The 22,467-nt window shown below is 46.5% G+C and overlaps 1 protein-coding gene across 2 annotated transcripts in view; it reads left to right on the top strand.

Annotated features, from left to right (window-relative positions):
* Positions 1-16,643, top strand: part of EIF2B3 (eukaryotic translation initiation factor 2B subunit gamma) — a 133,573-nt gene extending 116,930 nt beyond the window's left edge. For both annotated transcript variants that reach the window (XM_030823770.1, XM_030823771.1), the window contains exons 11-12: positions 8,992-9,095; positions 16,418-16,643. In XM_030823770.1, the coding sequence (XP_030679630.1) occupies positions 8,992-9,095; positions 16,418-16,470 (157 nt within the window). In that variant the 3' untranslated portion in view covers positions 16,471-16,643. The remainder of the gene's footprint in view (positions 1-8,991; positions 9,096-16,417) is intronic.
* Positions 16,644-22,467: the final 5,824 nt, after the last annotated feature.

The following is a 22,467-nucleotide window of genomic DNA, read 5'->3' as shown; positions in this document are numbered from 1 at the left end:
TGTGCACCCATAACACTTTATTCATGCTCACATGGTACTGTGGCACTTACTGCATCTTCTCTCTTCAACTAGACTATAAATGCCTTGAATATAGAATTTTCTTTTTTTTTCTTTGAGACAGAATCTCACTCTGTCACCCCCGCTGGAGTGCAATGGCACAATCTCAGCTCACTGCAACCTCCACCTGCCAGGTTTAAGCAGTTCTGCTTCAGCCTCCCGAGTAGCTGGGACTACAGACACGCGCTACCATGCCCAGCTAATTTTTTGTATTTTTAGTAGAGATGGGATTTCTCCATGCTGGCCAGGCTGGTCTCAAATTCCTGACCTCATTATCTGCCCACCTCAGCATCCCAAAGTGCTGGGATTACAGGCGTGAGCCACCGTGCCTGGCTAAATATAGAAATATTTTTATATGTCTTTATATCCCCTAACTTCTTAATACTGCAGTTTTTACATAGTAGATATCTTATAATCTTTTACTGAATGAAAAATGGAGATCTCTGATTTAACCCCTCTACTATAACTGGCTAAATATCTGTTAAGAGATCCCTCTCTGCTTCTAGAAAAAAATATTGTACATGATTATAGAGAGGGAGAAAAAAGAAAATAAATAAAATGTTTAAAAGTTGGTACCAATGATGATGACTAGGCTCAGTGGCTCATGCCTGTAATCTCAGCACTTTGGGAGGCTGAGGCGGGTAGATCACCTGAGGTCAGGAGTTCGAGATCAGCCTGACCAACATGGAGAAACCCCATACAAAATTACTCGGGCATGGTGACGCATGCCTGTAATCCCAGCTACTCGGTTGGCTGCGGCAGGAGAATCACTTGAACCCCAGAGGGTGGAGGTTGCAGTGAGCCCAGTTCGTGCCATTGCACTCCAGCCTGAGCAACAAGAGCAAAACTCCATCTTGAAAAAAAAAAAAAGTTGGTACCAATGTTACAAATATAGAAAAAAATTTGTGGATGAGTGCTTCATTCCTTAAAGCTCACCAAATTGAAAAAACGAAACCACAGAAGGAAGCTTTATCTATAATAAAATGAAATAACCTACGCATACCTATGCACAGACTACAGAATATCTGCCAGATACAATGAAATTTAGATTAAATCCAAAGAGAACACAAAGATTCAACATAAAGAGAGAAGGAATGGGAACATGGGTGAACCAAAGAAAAAACATCAAACATCCTTTTTTCAAAATACCAAGGCATGCAGAACTGAAAGAAGAAACATGAGGCCACATAGAAGGGAGAAAATCAGGCTGGCTTCACACATTTCTTTTCTTTTTTTTTTAAGACGGAGTCTCACTCTGTTGCCCAGGCTGGAGTGCAGTGACAATTTCAGCTCACTGCAACCTCCACCTCCCAGGTTCAAGCAATTCTCCTGCCTCAGCCTCCCAAGTAGCTGGGGTTATAGGCGTGCACCACTACACCCAGCTAATTTTTGTATTTTTAGTAGAGACGGGGTTTCACCATGTTGGATCAGGCTAGTCTCGAACTCTTGACCTCAAGTGATCCTCCTGCCTTGGCCTCCCAAAGTGCTGGGATTACAGGTGTAAGCCACCACGCCCAGCCTGGCTTCAGACTTTTCTATGATAACATTTCAGGCCAGAAGACAGTGAAACAACATTTAGAGAATTTAGAAGGGAAACATTTGTGACCTAAGAATCTTATAACCTTCCATATTTCATCCCTACAAGGAAAGAAAACACAAAAGAATCCTGTAGCCAGTTATGGTTGCTATGGAAAAGCATCAGAAGTATTCCAGGGCTCAGGACATGTGTCACCCATGAACCCTCTGGAAAACTCTACTTGAAGACATAATATAGCCAAGGAAGAAATGAAAGTGGATAGTTTAAGGTATAAAAGTGAATCCTCTTAAATATAAGTCTAATTAGAGGTAATTAGAGTTGCAGAAAAGAACATAATTGTTAAAAGAATTGTTTTTGGAGACAGAGTCATGCTGTGTCACCCAGGCTGGAGTGCAGTGGCATGATCTTGGCTCACTGCAACCTCTGCCTCCGGGGTTCAAGCTATCCTCCCACCTCAGCCTCCCGAGTAGCTGGGACTACAGGCACACACCACCACACCAGGCTAATTTTTGTATTTTTAGTAGACGGGGTTTGCTATGTTGGCCAGGCTGGTCTTGAACTCCTGACCACAGGTGATCCACCCACCTCAGCCTCCCAAAATGCTGGGATTACAGGCATGAGCCACCATGCCCAGCACTTCTGTCATACTCTTGAAAACACCAAATTATAACACTTTGGGAAGATCCCCTGGATTAAAGGGGCTCCTAATGGCTTTTGGTTCATTCCCTGCCTTTGAACCATTTGCAGTAAACCCATCTTCTTAGATGAAGAATTCTGCAGCTTGACTCTTTAAGGCCGTTACATCTTTGCTTTGATTTCCCCTAAACTCCCTAGCCTCTGCTTAGGGAATATAAGGACTTAGATTTCTTAGGAGGGAGCCATTTCTCACCACTAAATCTTATATGGTGAAGGGGGGCATACAGAACTAAAAGGAGGAAATTTTCAGCCTGCTCACTGGAGCCAGTACATTTTAATCTAGAGGACCCAAGAGGAAGAGTGACCAGAAACAGGGAAAAGGTAAGATCATTTCTTCAAGTATTATATATCATTACCTGAATTAACCTGGATAAATCACAAATATGATGTTGAAGAGGGGAAAGCAAGTTGCAGAAGGATACACAGAGAATGGTAACATGTATGTACAATTTTAAAACATTAAAAACAATATTGTATGTTTAATATATGTAGTAAAAATACTTAGGAACAATAAACACCACAGTCAAATAATGGATACCCTGGTGGAAGAAGGAAGGAAACGGGATGAAAGAAAGATGCTTAGCAAGTTGGATTGTTTGTTTCTTAAGCTGTTCGGTGGATACACAGGTGTTCTTTATATTATTCTCTAGGTTTTTTTCTATACTTAAAATATTTCATTAAAAATAATACATGGTTGCCAGATACAGTGGTTCACACATGTAATCCCAACACTTTGAAGGCTGAGACAGAAGGATCACTTGAGGCCAGGAGTTTGAGACCAGCCTGGGCAACGTAGCAAAATTCCATCTCTACCAAAAAAAATTGTTTTAAATTATAAATAATAAAAAATAACTTTTAATAAAAATAACACATGATTCTTTCTCTAGAGAGATACTTGGACCAGCTTAGAAGGGCTTAGGTTAGGAGGCTCCCAGTACCTAGAGAGATATGGGTGACTCAGCCATAATCTTTGGGCCAAAGTGTTGAGTTGGCCTAAAGCAGACCTTAGTCACATGCCTAGAAAAGCTACACATATCTTCAGTTTCATTCCCTTTTCTTCCCCCAGGGTCATGAGTAGTTTAGAAAGCCTGTCAACTAATCTTCAAAAAAGTAAAGAACCTGCCCATCCTCAGAGTTACTGAGAAGTTTCATGGCTCTTTGCCGAATATTCTGTAAGTCAATATCTGAGGCAGGAGCCCGTGATACAGTGGAGTGTCACTTTAGGTCTGGGCACATTGCCTAACATCTGTGAATCTCAATTTTCTCTGTAAAAATTGGAATAAATACCACCATCCCTGCAAGTTTGCTGAAAGGATTCAGTTATAAAGTGAGTGTAGGCTGGGTGCAGTGGCTCATGCCTGTAATCCCAGCACTTTGGGAGGCCAAGGCGGGTAGATCATGAGGTCAGGCGTTCGAGACCAGCCTGGTCAACATAGTGAAACCCATCTCTACTAAAAATACAAAAAATTAGCCGGGCATGGTGGCAGATGCCTGTAATTCCAGCTACTTGGAAGGCTGAGGCAGGAGAATCGCAGTGAGCCAAGATCATGCCACTGCACTCCAGTCCCGGCAACAGTGTGAGACTCCGTCTCAAAAAATAATAATAAAATGAGTATAAAGTGCTTTATATAATGACTGAGATGTATCAGTCATTATATAACTGAAGAAAGTCCCACCTAAAGCCAGAAGGGGAGCAAGAATTTGGAGGCACTCTTGCTTCTCAGTCCGCCTTCTTCCTCAGGTGATAGGCCACAACATAGTATAGTGTGGTGTGCCTGGCCGAGCAGTGATCTTACTGTAGTACTCTGTTTTTCTCATGGCCTCCTTTCCACTGAAGCATTACAGTTTTCAGAGTAGTTTAGCAAAGCCTGCCTCTGTGCTTGAAATTTGAACCCACCAAGGAGAAATGAGGACCAAGTCTTCGTTAGTCTTAGCCATCACTGAGCAGTGTCTTAGAGAACACAGCTAGACATTAGCACAGCAGAGTGCTTCGTGCCAACCTGAGAGTTAAAACTAGGATGCAGAAGCTGTAGTTCTAGTTTGGAGCAAGTTTTTTTGTTGGACTATAGGAACTCACCTCTTCTCTCTCCTTAGGCACTAAACAGAAAAGACAGAGTCCTTGCTGCCAATTGGCAACCTGGAGAGGGCTTGTTTGATAGAGTCCTATCTTTCCATTCCCTGTAGCATGAACAGATACACTCCCAGTAAAGTCCTTGATCCTGGAGTTTCTTCTTGGATGGGGAAAAGCTGTGTTGGGTTGAAGTTTTTCCAAAGTACCTCAGCCTTGCTATTGGAGGTGATTTGGGCTGCACAATAATACTGGGGAACAATTAAGGATACAAATGGTCAGAAAAGAGCTTCACACCCAGTAAGCTGTTGTCAGGTATTCATCTCAAAGCCTTCTATAGATCCACTTACCAGGAGCCTCAAGAGAGCCCACAGTTTTCCATCGGTCACCCCACTTTCCCTATCATATCTGCAGGCTCCACAGCAGTGGTTTATGTGTCTCAGAAAGAGTTACACATCAACTGGATGAGACAGGCAATATGGGAGGTTCCTGAAGACCCCAATCAGATCCACTAAGCCTAAGGAAAACCAGGCTGTTTATTGCTATGGAAATCTGACCTCAGTTATTCTTGTCTCTTCCTTCCAGAAATCTCTCCCACTTATATCCCAGATTCCAAAATAGACATTTAATTGTCTCTAATTATGGCTGCTTGAGTTCCTGTTGGCTGTTTCTCGTCTGCTGACTATGTTTACCTCTTGCCTAGCTTCAGAGCATACATTCTTTGGCTTTTACGACTAAGTAGGAAGCATACCCCTACTACCACCTTGGAAAAAGAAGTAAGACTTTTCCATGATAAACTAGTAGCCAACTGAAAGGCAGCTCTGTCCCAGGAGCCTCTGTATCTAAAGCTTTCTATACTTCCTTATTACCCCTTTTGGAGGAATTTTCCCCAAAAAGCAGGAACCACCCTAACTGCTTACTGGACTGCTTTGCAAGTTAGGCAAGTTGGAAAGTTATGGAAGCTCTCTTAAAGCCCACCCACTGAGTGTATCCCAAGGCTGCCAAAGGGCAAACTAGTGCTGTCTCTGCCCATCTCTAGCCTACACCACAGAGGTGCTGTGGTTTTGGCCTTTTGCTGCTTTCCAAAAGGCTTTAACCTCCTAGGAGAACAGAGATAAAGAAGACTCTGAAATGCCATAAAGTGCTAGTATTTCTTTTTGCGTTTTACTAAGTTTTGGCATTTGGGAAGAATCTTTTTTAATGATCTGTGTATCAGTGTTTCTAGTCCTTGGAATGTCCTCTTTCCCACCCCCTCATGCCTCTTGGGTTGGGAATTTTTCCTTAGTTTTGTTTTGTTAGAAGGGTGCTTACACCCTGTCTATCCTCCTCCTTCTCCCTTCCAGCTGCCCATTTTTTCTCTTCCCATTTCTGACTCAGGGGTACTGAATATCCCCTTGTTAGGAAAAAGCTTCTTCCACTGAGCCATATCAGCTCAGAATAAGGCAGTTCTAGGTCTCTTCTAGTCTTTTCTTAATTTCTTTGTATTGCATTATGATTAAATTATGGATTCTGAAGTCAGGCAGACCTAGATTTAAATCTGTTACTAGCAGTTATATGGTTTTGGGTGAATGGTTTAACTCCTCTAAATCTGTTACCTCATCTTCAAAATGTGGTTGCTCTTTTTTACTGCATCAGAGATAAAAATAGTACTCCCAGAATCATCTAGGAGGGGTTTTCTTCTAGTTAAATACATTAAGCTCCTATCCAACACCTACCAAAATAATTGATGGGGGCCAGGACACTGAGGGTGGCTTTATTTGTTATTTTTTACACTGCTCAGGTGATTTTCAGATGAAATTACTGGATTTGTTAGCCAGGCATGATGGCTCATGCTATAGTCTCAGCTACTTGGGGGGCTGAAGCAGAAGGATCACTTGAGCCCAGGAGATGGAGGCTGCAGTGAGTCAAGATCACGCCACTGCACTCCAGCCTGGGTGACAAAGTGAGACCTTGTCTCAAAAAAAAAGAAATTACTAGATTTGTGGCCAGGCGAGGTGGCTCACTCCTGTAATCCTAACACTTTGGGAGGCTGAGGCAGGCAGATCACTTGAGGTTTACTTGAGGCAGATCGCGCCACCGCACTCCAGTCTGGGGGACAGAGCAAGACTTCATCTCAAAAAAAAAAGAAGGCTGGAACACCTGAGGTCAGGAGTTTGAGACCAGCCCGGCCAACATGACGAAACCCTGCCTCTACTAAAAATACAAAAAATTAGACAGGCGTGGTGGCGGGCACCTGTAATCCCAGCTACTTGGGAGACTGAGGCAGGAGAATTGCTTGAACCCAGGAGACAGAGGTTGCAGTGAACTGAGATCGCGCCATTGCACTCCAGCCTGAGTGACAGAGCGAGATTCTGTCTCAAAAAAAAAAAGGCCGGGCGCGGTGGCTCACGCTTGTAATCCCAGCACTTTGGGAGGCCGAGGCGGGTGGATCACGAGGTCAGGAGATCGAGACCATGGTGAAACCTCGTCTCTACTAAAAATTAAAAAAAATTAGCCGGGCGTGGTGGCGAGCGCCTGTAGTCCCAGCTACTCGGAGAGGCTGAGGCAGGAGAATGGTGTGAACCCGGGAGGCGGAGCTTGCAGTGAGCCGAGATTGTGCCACTGTACTCCAGCCTGGGCGACAGAGCAAGACTCTGTCTCAAAAAAAAAAAAAAGAAAAAAGAAATTGCTAGATTTGTAAAAGTCACCCCTATAATGTACAGAGAGTATATATTTAGCACAATACCTGGCATAGAGTAGATGTACAATAAAGGTTAGTTAAAAATTTCTTTTTTTTTTTTGAGATAGAGTTTCACTCTTGTCACCCAGGCTGGAGTGCAATGGTGCAATCTCGGCTCACTGCAGCCTCCACCTCCCAGGTTCAATTGATTCTCCTGCCTCAGCCTGCTGAGTAGCTGGGATCACAGGTGCACACCACCATGCCTGGCTAATTTTTGTATTTTTAGTAGAGGTGGGGTTTCACCATGTTGGCCAAGGCTGGTCTCAAACTCCTGACTTCAGGTGATCCACCTGCCTCGGCCTCCCAAAGTGCTGGGATTACAGGCATGAGCCACTGCACCCAGCCAAGTTAGTCATAATTTTCAAAAGGACCTTTCCTCCAACCTGGCAGTCTTTAAGAGCCAAGAAGATGCTCTGTTTGTGACAAGATCTCCCTCTATCACCCAGGCTAGAGTGCAGTGGTGCAATCACAGTTCACCGCAGCCTCTACCTCCTTTGCTGAAGCGATCCTCCTGCCTCAGTCTCCTGAATAACTGGTACTACAGGATGCACCACCATGCACAGCTAGCTTTTTCATTTTGTGTAGAGATAGAGTCTCACAATGCTGCCCAAGCTGGTCTTGAACTCCTGGGCCCAAGTGATCCTTCCACCTCAGCCTCCCAAAGTACTGGTATTACAGGGGTGAGCCAACACATATGGCCTAGGAGGATGCTTTTTAAATACACTTAAATGCTATGAGCAAGTGGTGCTGCTCTTGGGGTATGCTTTAGGGTCTAGAGTAGTCTTTTATGTGGAATGGAGTTGGCTTTTAAAAAATCCTTTTTAGCCAGGCATAGTGATGGGCACCTGTAATCCCAGAGACTTGGGGGGCTGAAGCAGGAGAATTGCTTGAGCTCAAATTCGAGGCCAGCCTGGGCAACATAATGATACCTTATCTCTTAAAAAATTGTTTAGGCCAGGCACAGTGGCTCACTCCTGTAATCCCAGCACATTGGGAGGCCGAGGCGGGTGGATCACTTGAGGCCAGGAGTTCAAGACCATCCCGGCCAACATGGTGAAACCCTATCTGTACTAAAAATACAAAAAATAGCCAGATGTTGTGGCCCTGTAGTCCCAGCTACTTGGGAGGCTGAGGCAGGAGAATTGCTTGAACCCAGGAGGTGGAGGCTGTAGTGAGCCAAGATCACGCCACTGCACTCCAGCCTGGGCAATAGACCGAGACCCTATCTCAAAAAAAAAATTTTTTTTGAATGAGTATGGCTTTGCTTAACCAGAGTCTGTGGTGAAAGTGTGGGGAGCCCATTGTTTCCAGAGTTGATCTCCTAGGAGGATTTGTGTTTTCTGAGCCTCAGATGAAATTTGGTATATATTCCCAGATGAGAAGCAGCAGTGATGGGTCAGCCTAAGGACCAGACCCAGACCAAAGAAGAGGTTGGATAGAATTTAGACCTCTAGGTTCTGGGATCCTAAAGAACTGAAGTAATTAGCCAGGCATGGTGGTGTGCACCTGTAGTCCCAGCTACAGGTTGAGGTGGGAGGATCACTTGAACCCAGGAGTTTTAGAGGCTGCAGTGAGCTATGATCACACCACTGCACTCCAGCCCCAGTGACACAGTGAGACCCTGTCTCAAAAAAAAAAAAAAAAAAAAAGGAAAAATGAACTGAAGTCAGAATATCTTCTTTTCAGGCCTTAGAGAAAGATTGTTATGAGCATAGTCCCAAATCTGGATTTCTCTGAAGCCAGGTCCTCCCTTGGCTTACCATTCTGTCTTCCACTGATAACTTGAGGCGGGTAGCCATTAACTAGACTGCCCATTTGTTCCTGGCCTAGGGAGGAGCCAGAACCCCCAACCAATAGTAACGAGGATGGTGATGCGAGCCCTGGGTCCTCCCTAACTTTGCTACTGTGTTACAGAAGCAACATCCAAGGCAGTGTCATCTGCCACAATGCTGTGATCGAGAAGGGTGCAGACATCAAGGACTGCTTGATTGGAAGTGGCCAGAGGATTGAAGCCAAAGGTAAGCCAGATTACAATCACAGATTCCATTTTTACTTCTCACACCAGCACTGATATTGCCAAAGGCTGGTGAGGATGTGGGAAACAAGCACATACGTACACTGCGGGCGAGAACATAAATTGATAAAGCCATCTTTGGAGAGCAGTTGACATCACTGTCAATTTTTTTTTTTTTTTTTTTTTTTTTTTTTTTTTTTTCGGAATTTCGCTCTTGTTGCCCAGGCTGGTGTGCAGTGGCGCAATCTCGGCTCACTGAAACCTCTGCCTCCTGGCTTCAAGCGATTCTCCTGCCTCAGTCTCCCGAGTAGCTGGAATTACAGGCATGTGCCACCATGCCCGGCTAATTTTTTGTATTTTTAGTAGAGACGGGTTTCTCCATGTTGGTCAGGCTGGTTGCGAACTCCCGACCTCAGGTGATCCGCCCGCCTCAGCCTCCCAAAGTGCTGGGATTACAGGCGTGAGCCACCGTGCCTGGCATCACTGTCAAATTTTTTAATTTTGACTTAACAGTTTCATTTCTAGGAATTAATCTTATAGATAAGCTTATACATGTATGCACCCTTAATCTCAAATCCTTGAAAACATAACAATGGATCTAATGGCCCAGGTTGGCACCAGTACTGTACAGTGATTCTTGAAGGCAAGGCACAGTGGCTCATGCCAATAATCCCAACACTTTGGGAGGCTGAAGGGTGAGGATCGCTTGAGCCTAGACAACATAGCAGGAACCCATCTCTACAAAAAAATTAAAAATTAGCCAGGCACAGTGGCACGCATGTGTTGTCCCAGCTACTCAAGAGGCTGAGGCAGGAGGATTGCTTGAGCCTGAGAGGTCAAGGCTGCAGTGAGCTGAGATCGCACCACTGCACTCTAGCCTGGGTGACAGAGGGAGACCCTGTCTTAAAAATAATAATAAAAATTAAAATGACTGATTGCTTTTGGTACTATTCCTAAACCTAGAATAAGGTGGGGAGGCGAGTTGCTGAAGGAATTAACCCTACCAACTCTGCAGACGCCACATCATTTCCTTCTTCCATTTCCTCCCCCTTCCCTTTTTTAAAGTCAGATGCCTTCCTTTTGGGCTTTAGAATCAAACAGACCTGGGTTCACATCTCAACTCAACTTAGTGGCTGTGCACCAAGTTAAATTTTTAATCATTAAGCCCTCGGATTTTCCTTTATTTTTATTTTTATTTTTATTTTTTGAGACAGAGTCTTGCTCTGTCGCCTAGGCTGGAGTACATTAGTGCTATCTCAGCTCACTGCAGCCTCCTCCTCCTGGATCCAGGTGATTCTTGTGCCTCAGCCTCCCAGGCAGCTGAGACTACAGGGGCACACCACCACCCTTGGCTAATTTTTGTGTTTTTAGTAGAGACAGGGTTTTGCAATGTCACCCAGGCTGGTCTTGAACTCCTGGCCTCAAGCAAGCCACCCACCTCACTTTCCCAAAGTGCTGAGATTACAGGTGTGAGCCACTGCGCCCAGCCCCACATTTTCTTAATTAGACAATTGGGACAATAATAGCTACCTTGGAGAATTGTGAGAATTACATATAATTAAATGACAGGTGTATGCACTACTCCTTGAGTGTACCAAAAGACTTAGAATTCCTCATGCATACCGTGCCATTATACCTCTCCATGCTTTTACATGTGGTCTCTCTAGATTTCCTCTCTTGAAGACTCCGACCAAGTGTTTTCTCCTTTGTAGGACCTCCTCTGACTCTTCCCATGACTCCCCATAGCAGAACTACACATTCCTTCCACTGTGTCCTTGAGCTTTGCCACACCTTTATTAAAGTATGTTTCACAAGCCATGGCAATTATCCATGAATCAGCCTTCCCTACTAAGATCCTCAAGGTCAGCCGGGCATGGTGGCTCACACCTGTAATCCCAGCACTTTGGGAGGCTGAAGTGGGCGGATCACCTGAGGTCAGGAGTTCAAAACCAGCCTGACCAACATGGTGAAACCCCGTCTCTACTAAAAATACAAAAAGTAGCCGAGTGTGGTAGTGCAAGCCTGTAATCCCAGTTACCTGGGAGGCTGAGGCAGGAGAATTGCTGGAACCCAGGAGGTGGAGGCTGCAGTGAGCTGAGCAAAAAAAAAAAAAAGATCCTCAAGGTCGATTGTCTCATAACTATATGCATCCCTAGCTCTCAGAACAGGTCCTGATTTATGGTAAATGCTCAGACGAGGAAAAGAGTGAATGAATGAATGTTGGATCCATGAAACATATTTTGGGGGATTTCAGGGTATAAAGTTAGGGTTCCAAGAAAGGCCTCTGTGAGATGGTTGCAATCATCATGAGATGGGCTTCATAAACTCCTGGGCTTTCTGGCTTTAATTAACACTATGTGTCCACCTTTTAGCAAAGAGACCCTTTAATGGTCCTGCTGAAGGAGGGCTGGCCAGGGAAGTCACCTTGTCTGGGCTCTAAACTAGACAACCCCACCACTTCCTTCTCTCTGTCCTCTGCTGGAAGTTCCAGTGCATCCAGCACAGTGGTCAGTGCCCTCCTGCCACAGGAACTCCCTGGCCAGTTGCCTTTTTCCACTATTACTTCTTTTTTTTTTTTTTTTTTGAGACTGAGCCATATGGTGAAAGCAAACTCCTAGCCATCAGTGCAGCACTCAAGACTTGTTACTGTAGGTGACCTAGGCAAACACCAGTAATTCACGTCCTTACCAGCAAAGAGCTCAATAGATGGCAAAGTCTTCCGTCAGTCTTCCTCACATGAAGGGGTTTCAGGAAAAAACGTTCATCCTAAGAAATAATGCAGTCTCACCCAGGTGCGGTGGCTCATGCCTGTAATCCCAGCACTTTGGGAGGCTGAGGCGGGTGGATCACCTGTGATCGAGAGTGCGAGACAAGCCAGACCGACATGGAGAAACCCCATCTCTACTAAAAATACAAAAAATTAGCCGGGTGTGGTGGTGCATGCCTGTGATCCCAGCTACTTGGGAGGCTGAGGCAGAAGAATTGCCTGAACCTGGAAGGCAGAGGTTGTGGTGAGCCGAGATCGCGCCATCACACTCCAGCTTAGGCAACAAGAGCAAAACTCCATCTCAAAAAAAAAAGAAAGAATGCAGTCTCCTCTCCAAATTCTAATCATTTTCATGCTCCAGAGTCACCACATCCATAGCAGTCTTTTTCCCCAAAAATATGGCTCATAACTCAGTGTAGGCCTCCCTACCCTCTTCTAGCACCAACAAGAAAACAAGCCATTTTATAACAACTCTGACTTTTCTCACCCCATCCCAATACCCTCACTGGTTATCTCTGGCAAAAATACTAGCAGCCATATTTGACCTCAAGCAGTAGAATTGCTACAGCTAACAGTCAAAACCTAAAAAATGGCCGGGTACAGAGGCGGTAGCTCACGCCTGTAATCCCAGCACTTTGGGATCCACAAGGCGAGTGGATCACTTGAGGTCAGGAGTTCGAGACCAGCCCAGCCAACATGGTGAAACCTCATCTCTACTAAAAATACAAAAATTAGCTGTGCATGATGGCACACACTTGTAATCCCAGCTACTTGGGAGGCCGAGGCAGGAGAATCACTTGAACCTGGGAGGCGGAGGTTGCAGTGAGCTGAGATCATACCACTGTACTCCAGCCTGGGCAACAGAGCAAGACTCCATTCAAAAAAAAAAAAAAAACACTAACTGCTAAAAGCATGCTTCATCTGAGTCTCTTCTTACAGTCAGTGACAGAACTTGGATCTCTTCCCTGTGGCCAGAGTGATCAGTTCTTTGACCATGAAAGTAGACCTGGTTAGGTCAGGCTGTTGATGTATTCTTGACACAGGTCAAATCCTCCTGGCCAGCAGGAAGCCTTTCCAGTTTCCCAGCAGTGCAGCTTTTATTTGTGACGTTTTTCCCTTCTATCCCATTGCTATTTTCCCAACTTATCATCCTCCCTTGTATTTTTCCCCTTGGGATCTTTCCCAACCTGATTCCAGCCCAAAGATTTTCCAGTGTATTTACTGGACCCTACTCCCATCCCTGACCAAGCATCACTAGCTTTGCTTAGTTTTTTGTGTTTTTGAGACAGGGTCTTGCTCTGTCACCCAGGCTGAAGTGTAGGTGGCACAGTCACAGCTCACTGTAGCCTTGACCTCCCGGGCTCAAGCACCCTCCCACCCCGGCCCCTGAGTAGCTGAGATCACAGGCATGTGCCACCACATCCAGCTAATATTTTTATTTCTTGTAGAGATGGTGTCTAACTATTGCCCAGGCTGGTCTCAAACTCCTGGGCTCAGGCAGTCCACCCACCTTGGCCTCCCAAAGTGCTGGGATTGCAGGAGTGAGCCACCGCGCCTGGCCTAGTTCTGCTTGTTGTGCCCCTATAGGTTTACCCCAACTTACTGAATCGCCATGAAAATACATCAACCCCAACATGCCAGATATAGTCTCTGTTCCCTGGCTCCCCCTGCCCCTTCCAGGCCATTGGCTCACTGCCTCCTTTCTATAGTTCTTTTTCCTTGAAAGTTTTCTATAGCTCTTCTTACCTTTCACCCCATCATTGGTCAGCTTCCAGAGTACTTCCCTACATTTATTAAGAGTTTTAGCCTATGGTTAACAGTCTTCCTCTCCTCTGCCTCACTTGTCCATAACATCTTGGACAACTTAAACATATTCATCAGTAAACTGTCCAGCTCTCCAGCTTCATGATTCCCTGAACTTCTCTACCAACCTTCATCTCCATTCAGGTTTAGCTCTCCACTTACATGATCATATTCTATCTTTGTCATGACCCAAAACCTCTAAAATCATCATGTGGCAGTAGCTCTGCTAGACACTGGGGATATAATCATAACTACACTGTTCCATCTCTCCTCTCAATGTTATTTTTTGTTGTTGTTGTTGTGGTTTTTTGAGACAGAATTTCACTCTTGTTGCCCAGGCTGGAGTGTAATGGTGCAATCTCAGCTCACCGCAACCTCCGCCTCCTGGGTTCAAGCGATTCTCCTGCCTCAGCCTCCTGAGTAGCTGGGATTACAGGCATGCGCCACCATGCCTGGCTAATTTTGTATTTTTAGTAGAGATGGGGTTTCACCATGGCCAGGCTGGTCTTGAACTCCCGACCTCAAGTGATCCACCTGCTTCGACCTCCCAAAGTGCTGGGATTAGAGGCATAAGCCACGGCGCCCGGAGCCCTCAATGTTCTTTATTTTTTATTTATTTATTTTGTTTTTGAGACGGAGTCTCGCTCCGTCTCCCAGGCTGGAGTGCAGTGGCGCAATCTCGGCTCACTGCAAGCTCCGCCTCCCGGGTTCACGCCATTCTCCTGCCTCAGCCTCTCCGAGTAGCTGGGACTACAGGCGCCCGCCACCATGCCCAGCTAATTTTTTTTTTTTGTATTTTTAGTAGAGACGGGGTTTCACCGTGGTCTCGATCTCCTGACCTCGTGATCCGCCCGCCTCGGCCTCCCAAAGTGCTGGGATTACAAGCGTGAGCCACCGCGCCCGGCCTCAATGTTCTTATAGTGAAGTAGAGGAGAATGGTATAATGATCTAGGAATAGAGATATGTATTAGGTAGAGTGGTTTCACAAAACAGGAAATGGACAGTTCAAAAGGGAAGGCATCGCATATTAGAGGTGCTACATAAGGGCACATAGGTTAGTAAGAGTGCAATGGGAAAAAATGGAGGGGGAAGCATTCTAGGCAGAGGCTTGTGCCAAAGTTCAAAGATATGAAACAGGGCCAAGTGCGGTGGCCCACACCTGATCCCAGCACTTTGGGAGGCCAAGGCGGGGCGGATCACTTGAGCCCAGGAGTTCAAGACCAGCCTGGCCAACATGGTGAAACCCCATCTCTACTAAAAATACAAAAAAAAAAAAAAAAAAAAAAAAAAAAAAAATTAGCCACGTGTGGCACCATATGCCTGTGGTCCCAGCTACTGGGGAGGCTGAGGCAGGAGAATCACTTGAACCCAGGAGGCGGAGGTTGCAGGGAGCCAAGATCACGCCACTACACTCCAGCCTGGGTGACAAAGCAAGACCCTGTCTCAAAAAAAAAGGGGGGGGGGAGGGGGATTAAAACAGTATGGCTTATTGGTAAAATGGAGAATAAAATGGAGAATAGTGGGAAATGAAGCTGGAGAGGTAGGCAGAGATGTCATGGAGGGCCTTATGGGTTTGACCTTTATAGAAATAATAGCCAGCTGGGCGCGGTGGCTCATGCTTGTAATCCCAGCACTTTGGGAGGCCGAGGCGGGCGGACCACGAGGTCAGGAGATCGAGACCACGGCGAAACCCCGTCTCTACTAAAAATACAAAAAATTAGCCGGGCGTGGTGGCGGGCGCCCGTAGTCCCAGCTACTCGGAGAGGCTGAGGCAGGAGAATGGCGTGAACCCGGGAGGTGGAGCTTGCAGTGAGCCGAGATTGCGCCACTGCACTCCAGCCTGGGCGACAGAGCGAGACTCCGTCTCAAAAAAAAAAAATAATAATAATAATAATAATAATAGCCACAACTTATTGAGCATTCACTTACCTTTAACTCATTGAATTCTCACAACAGCCCTATGCAGTAGGTGTCATTATTTCCATATTATATATGAGGTATTGCCCTTTCTTCTTTAACTATCTTCATTTATCCTTTTAGCCTCATTTCTTACTCTTATCCCCTCATTTCCTAACTTCTGGCCACACCACAGTATTTCATGGTCCCCTTTCTCCCATCTCACTGTCTGCCCTTGCTGTTCTAACAGCCTAGAATATCTTCCTTTCCATCACTGCCTGGAGAAACTATTCACCCTTTAAGACCCAGTTTCAGTTCTCCTATTTAAAGCCTCACCACAGCCAGGTATGTAGAAAGTTGGTCCCATCCTCCTGCATAGGAAGGTGCTCTCTCTCTCATATCCCTATTCCCAAGAGCTTCTCAAGAACAGAGCCACAATAGTAGAGAAATAAATTTTTGTGAACACAGAATTAGAAGCAGTTGGGTTTGGCTGGGCGTGGTGGCTCATACCTGTAATCCCAGCACTTTGGGACACTGAGGCTGGCGGATCACCTGAGGTCAGGAGTTTGAGACCAGCCTGGCCAACATGGTGAAACCCCATCTCTACTAAAAATACAAAAATTAGCCAGGCGTGGTGGTGGGCGCCTGTAATCCCAGCTACTCAGGAGGCTGAGGCAGGAGAATCGCATGAACCTGGGAGATGGAGGTTGCAGTAAGCCAAGATTGTGCCACTGCACTCCAGCCTGGGTGACAAGAGTGAAACTCTGTCTCAAAAAAAAAAAAAAAAAAACAGTTCAGTTGGGTTTGAAATGTCATCTTGCTGCCAGTTCTCAGAAAACTTTTTTCCTTTTCTTTTGTAGCTAAACGAGTGAACGAGGTGATCGTGGGGAATGACCAGCTCATGGAGATCTGAGTTCTGAGCAAGTCAGACTCCTTCCTTTTGGCCTCCAAAGCCACAGATGTTGGCCAGCCCACCTGTTTAACTCTGTATTTATTTCCCAATAAAGAAGGGCTTCCAAAGGCATGCTGGAGACTTGTAGAGCAGTCCCAAGCTCCACGTCAGGTGGGCTCTAGGTGTACACAGTGTATGTTCATGAGTCATGTGGTGAAAATCATCTGGAGCAAGTGTGTGGGACAGGACAGACACGGTGACCTAACTCTTGTGTGCCAAGGTGTATCACGTGGGGGCAGCAGCTGTCCAATGTAAAGCTCCTAGGAAGGCTACTTTCTGACTGGCTGACCCAGTCCTGAAAGTATCCCTCACCTAAAAGGACCTGGGAGTACTTCAGTCCTTTATCCTAATCAGCCTTTCTAGACCCATAGGCCTAGTTGCTGGCAGTGCCACGCCTGAGCATCAGCCCAGGACTCTGCTCCCATACCTACCATACAGATTCCCAGCCCCTTCCCCCACCTCACCCACAGCCCCACCCTCCATGCTCACCATTCACTTCCTCTCCTCCCAGCCTCTAGCCATTTCCCCTAGTTCAACTAATATCCCTTGGAGACTGAACAGAAGCAGGGGCAGCCCCTGCCTAGCCCACAAGCCTATTCCCACAGGTTTTAGTGGAGATAAGAACATGAAGAGCCATGGTCTGAGCCAAGCCAGACCCTGCTGCACCTCACCTCATGAGGTTTGCCCAACCTGGGAAGGAAGAGCCAGGAACCTGTATCATGGCTTGAAATTCCGTCTGACTCTCCTCCAGCTGCACTCCTTTATATCCTAATTCTGCAGACTCTCCTGCTTCAGATAATTGAGGAATGAAATTTCCATTTTCACAGCCCTTCTAGAGGCCTATCCACCTTCCCTCCACCACCCCTGCTCCCAAACACACGTTCACTCTGCTCTCTCCCTGTATTGCTTTTACAACCTGCAGGTGTTTGCTGGAAGATAAAAGTGGTTCCTGGGGTGAGATTTCACCTCCTAGAATTATCAAAGTAAAGGTTTCTCTTGATGTCTTCACTGTGGGTGGCAGTAATTAGAAAGAATTATTTGAAATATGGGTTTCTGCATTGCTTCAAAAACCTCAAGGCTCACAAGTTTACTTGAGTAATCTTGCCTCACAAGTCACAGAACTTGTGAGAGTCTCCATGAGTATTTCTACCCTGGGGGATCCCCACCTCTGTCAGTCTTCTTGAGAGCCCTGGAGCTCCCACTGGTCAGAACAAGGCTCCTGAAAGTTTGCCCTCATCAGGCAGGAGCTGAAATGGCCTGGCAGAAGTGGTTGAAACCAACAGGGCTGAGGGGGATGTGGGGATAAAGAGCTGTGGTGCTGCCCAACACGGTCTCCTTTGGAACTGAAATTAAATTATTGGGGCCTAGATGGTGCTGGAGACAGAGTCCTGGCCTGGGTGGAAGAAAATCTGTCCTCTGTAATGTTTGGTTTGGGTCAAATCACTCTCTCCTCTCTGACCTTGAGTGTTTCCATCTGCAAAATGAGAAAGTTAGACTGAATGTTAAAGGCCCTTCTGGTTCTCAGGTTTTGTCCTCTTTCTCAGAGCTTTCTTCCCCTTAGGGCCTGGGTCTCCCAAGGAGCCAGAAGATTGCTCCTTGACCATAGAAACGGGTTGGGAGGGAAAGTGGGGTGGAGGAGTAAAGGGCATTGATGAAACTGTCTCAGAGCCCTCCTATACACTCTTTCCTGTCCTTCCCCATGGATCCCTTAGAATCCCTGACGGTGAGACAGAGGAAAAACCTCTCCTGTGCCTTCCCTTTGCACAAGTCCATCGAACGGCCTCTGCATCAAGGAAAGGAAGGAGCTGGAGAAAACAAAAGGTAAAAGCTTTCCCAGAGGAAGGCGTTGTTGAGTTTGAGTCCCAGCTGGGAGCAGCCCCCAGCTCAGGACACTGCTGCTATTGTCTGACAGTTCCAGGACTGGCTGGGTGCCCAAGATGCTTTGATTTTTCTTCTCTTTGCTCTGTTTGTCTGCCAGAAGGCAGGGACAGTTTTTGTTTTCTTTTGGTAGCAGCTGCAGAGGGGTTGAGTATGTCTGAAACACAGTGAGCAACTGAATGTCCACTGGCCGGCCGCCTCTCCATGGACAGAAATCAGAAAAGCAAGGCAGGCAGAAGAGTTAATAGGGTCTGCCCTGCCTCTCCCAGTGATGCTCAATGAGGGGAGTGGAGGAAGAGGAGAAAGGGGACCTCGAATGCCGAATCAGGGAGGACCTTGGGGATGTGCTGAGGAACAGGGTTCCAGGAGCTAGCCCGGTCAGACAAAACTTGACAGCTGCTACTCCAGGAATCCATCCCCCAGTTACAATTCATCCTTGCCTGCTGGCAAGAGTTCCTTGAGTCGAGAAGACTGCCACTACCCAGGATGATTGCATCAGGGGCCTTCTGCCGTGGATAAATGGGGAGCTGCTGCATTGGTTCTTAGCCTCTCTCCTTTCCACATACTTGAAGTGAGGGGCCATAAGCTCCTGTGAGCCTATAAGACTGCCAAGATTGCCCTCCAAGCTGTTTCCCAAGGCCAAAGGTCGAACTTCTTCCCAGTTCTTCACTACATTACTATTACCATCCCACTTCCATACTCAGTGGAGAGAGGGAAATCGTGTTTAGCTGTAGCCCCAACAGGAATCTAGGGCCTGCATGGCCTAGTTGAGAAGTTGTTTCTATTTCCAGAGAACTGCAGGGGATACACTTTCTTTATCCACAGCTATCCCTACTCCTAAGGAGGTACATAAACCAGGCCTTTGTATGCAGCTTTCTAAATAGTTAAATGTTTCTGAGGAAGGGGGAGGCCCATGGAAAGGACCACCCAGACAGAAAGTCTAGAAAGCTCTGCTCTAATGAAGCTGACCCAGAGGGAGAGAGACTGGGCAGGAGAACACATTCTATTGGAAGCCAGTATGACCTGTCCTTGGCCTGAGCCATCTGCCACTACCCAGGATGATTGCATCGGGGCCTTTCTGCCATGGATAAATGGAGAGAGGCTGCATTTGTTCTTAGCCTGTCTCCTTCCCCCACACTTAAAGTGAAGGACCATTCCCTGATCTCTGGCTGCAGCCCTGGCACCAAATACTTGATTGGTACGCCAGGCGCGGTGGCTCACGCCTGTAATCCCTGCACTTTGGGAGGCCAAGGTGGGTGGATCATCTGAGGTCAAGAGTTCAAGACCAGCCTGGCCAACATGATGAAACCCCATCCCTACTAAAAATACAAAAAGTTAGCCCGACGTGGTGGCGGGCGCCTGTAATCCCAGCTATTCAGGAGGCTGAGGCAGAAGAATCACTTGAACCCAGGAGGTGAAGGTTACAGTTAGCCAAGATCGCGCCACTGCACTCTAGCCTGGGCAACAAGAGCAAAACTCCATCTCAAACAAACACTTGATAGGTGCTATTGGCCTCAACCTTCCCACAGGGAAGGAGCATACATACCCAGGCTTGGCCCCTAAATATAACAGGTGGTGATGGGGCTGCCCAGGACCCCCACTTCCCTCCTCCACATCTCAGGGTCATTGACTCTGCTTGGCCTAGATAACAGAAGCAGCCAAAAGCTGGTGAGTGAGAAGCCTAGAGGAATGCCAGAGAAAGAAAGCCTGCCTTGCCTCCACCATGAATTAATAACTCCCACATGAACCCACCCCTGAAGCCAGACTGGTCACTTTGCCCAGCACTGTGTGTATGTGAGTGTGGTCTGCCTCACTTTTCCTGGCACTGTTCCTCAGCCATATGTATTATCTCATTTAATCCTTATGTTAATGTCAGAGATTATGTGACTTCCCCAAGATCTCACAACCAGCAAATGAAAGATCCAGACCATGAGCCATTCCTTTTCCTTTTAGATTCTGTCATCCTCCCACCTCTCCCATCCAGTTTCTTTCACTTCTGGAAACATCCCTGAGTACCCCCAACTCAGTGGTTTCCCCTGTGGTCTCTGTGCTCTCCCTCAGGCTATGAACTTCTAAAAAGCAGGTACCCTGCAACACCAGAACCCAGCAAAGGAATGGACACATAAGAGATCCCAAGGCCGGGCGCAGTGGCTCACGCCTGTAATCCCAGCACTTGGGGAGGCCGAGGTGGGCAGATCACAAGGTCAGGAGATTGAGACCACAGTGAAACCCCGTCTCTATTAAAAAATACAAAAAAATTAGCCGGGCGTGGTGGCGGGCGCCTGTAGTCCCAGCTACTCGGAGAGGCTGAGGCAGGAGAATGGCGTGAACTCAGGAGGCGGAGCTTGCAGTGAGCTGAGATTGCGCCACTGCACTCCAGCCTGGGCAACAGAGCGAGACTCCGTCTCAAAAAAAAAAAAAAAAAAAAAAGACCAGCCCGGGCAAAACGCTGAAATTCTGTCTCTACTGAAATACAAAAAATTAGCCAGGCGTGGTGTCACGTGCCTGTGGTCCCAGCTACTCAGGAGGCTGAGATGGGAGGATCACTTGAGCCTGGGTGGTAGAGGCTGCAGTGCACCAAGATCATGCCACTGCACTGCAGCCTAGGTGACAGAATAAGACCCTGTCTCATTGAAAAAATTTAAAAAAAAGAGATCCCAAGACATGTTTGTCTCATGAGTCAGTAATGAGATTTAATTAGATTGCTTTTCTCCTGTTATTTGGAGAATATCTCTAGTTTAGGCCCAAAACACGTACCCAGGACCAGTGGAAGTGACAGTGAAACAAGCTGTTCTATCATAAAGAAGGCTGCTTGCAGAAAGAGAAGAGAAGCCTCTTTATCCCTTCCTATTCCTGGGGTCTATGGCTTTGGCTCTGGCTGAGCTTAGCTGGGCTCAGGAAACCATTTTGTTTGGGAGACGAGAGGTCATTTTGTAGCTTGGAGCAGCCAGACAGCACTAGGCCCTAGGTTGGAAAGGCTGGAAACTGTAGACCCATTTCTTCCATCCTAGTCTTTGAACTATAAGGCAAGAGGTTTCCTTAATAGACAGGCTTGGCCTTGGAAGCATCCATAGAAATGGTGGACTTTGCCACAATTGTTAGCAGTGATGGGCCTAGGATGAAAGCAGAGTCCCAAGGCCCAAGTGGTTACAAATCTATTTATCCATGGACCTTATGTCTTGCAGAGTCTGGTAAAAAGGAAGGAGATTAAGACCTACTTAAAGCATAGCATTGGGAGTTGCACTCCTGATGCCAACCAGTGCAGAGTCCAGGCCACTCCCTGTCTTCAGCTATTGCCCCAAGAGCAAACTAGAGGCCCATACAGAATAAGTTAGAGGCTGTTTCTATTTCAGAGACTTGCTAGGGGTACAGTTCTTTTTAACCTTAAATTTTTTATGTTATCATTATTATTGTTTTTTGAGGCAGGGTCTCACTTTGTCGCCCAGGCTGGAGTGCAATGGCACAATCACAGCTCGCTGCAGCCTCTACCTTCTGGACTCAATCAACTCTCCTGCCTCAGCCTCCCAAGTAGCTGGGACTACAGGTGTGCGCCACCACACCCAGCTAATTTTTTATTTTTTGTAGAGATGGGGTCTCACTATGTTGCCAGGGCTTGAACTCCTGGCCTAAAGCAATCCTCTCACCTCAGCCTCCCAAAGGGCTGGGATTACAAGCATGAGCTACCATGCCACTTTATCCTCAGCGGGACACACTCTATAACAGGGAGAAGAAAGTACTATTCAGGTAGGCTGCTTCTCATGTGCAGTTACTATTTGGCCAACAGCATCATACATATATTAGTTCCTCCATAGGCATTTTTCTGGGTGAATGGACAAATGGAAATGGTTCACCCCCTCAACCTAAATGTTCCTCTTCCCCAGGACTGAGGCTCTAGAGATGATGTTAATTTGCACAAGCTTTCAAAAAATCAGTTGAGCAGTGTGTATCAAGAGCCATGAAAATGTTCATACTCTTTGACCCAAACAACCCACTTCTGGGAATCTGTCCTAAGGATATTCTCCAAATGATTGATTACAAAACTATGTAGTAACATGAACTATTTATGACGTAATGATTTTT

The sequence above is a fragment of the Nomascus leucogenys genome, chromosome 12 (assembly GCF_006542625.1).
Source record: "Nomascus leucogenys isolate Asia chromosome 12, Asia_NLE_v1, whole genome shotgun sequence".
In the NCBI taxonomy this organism is placed as follows: Eukaryota; Metazoa; Chordata; class Mammalia; order Primates; family Hylobatidae; genus Nomascus; species Nomascus leucogenys.
Note: the sequence above shows the minus strand (reverse complement) of the source record. Positions and strands in the feature narration are given on the sequence as shown.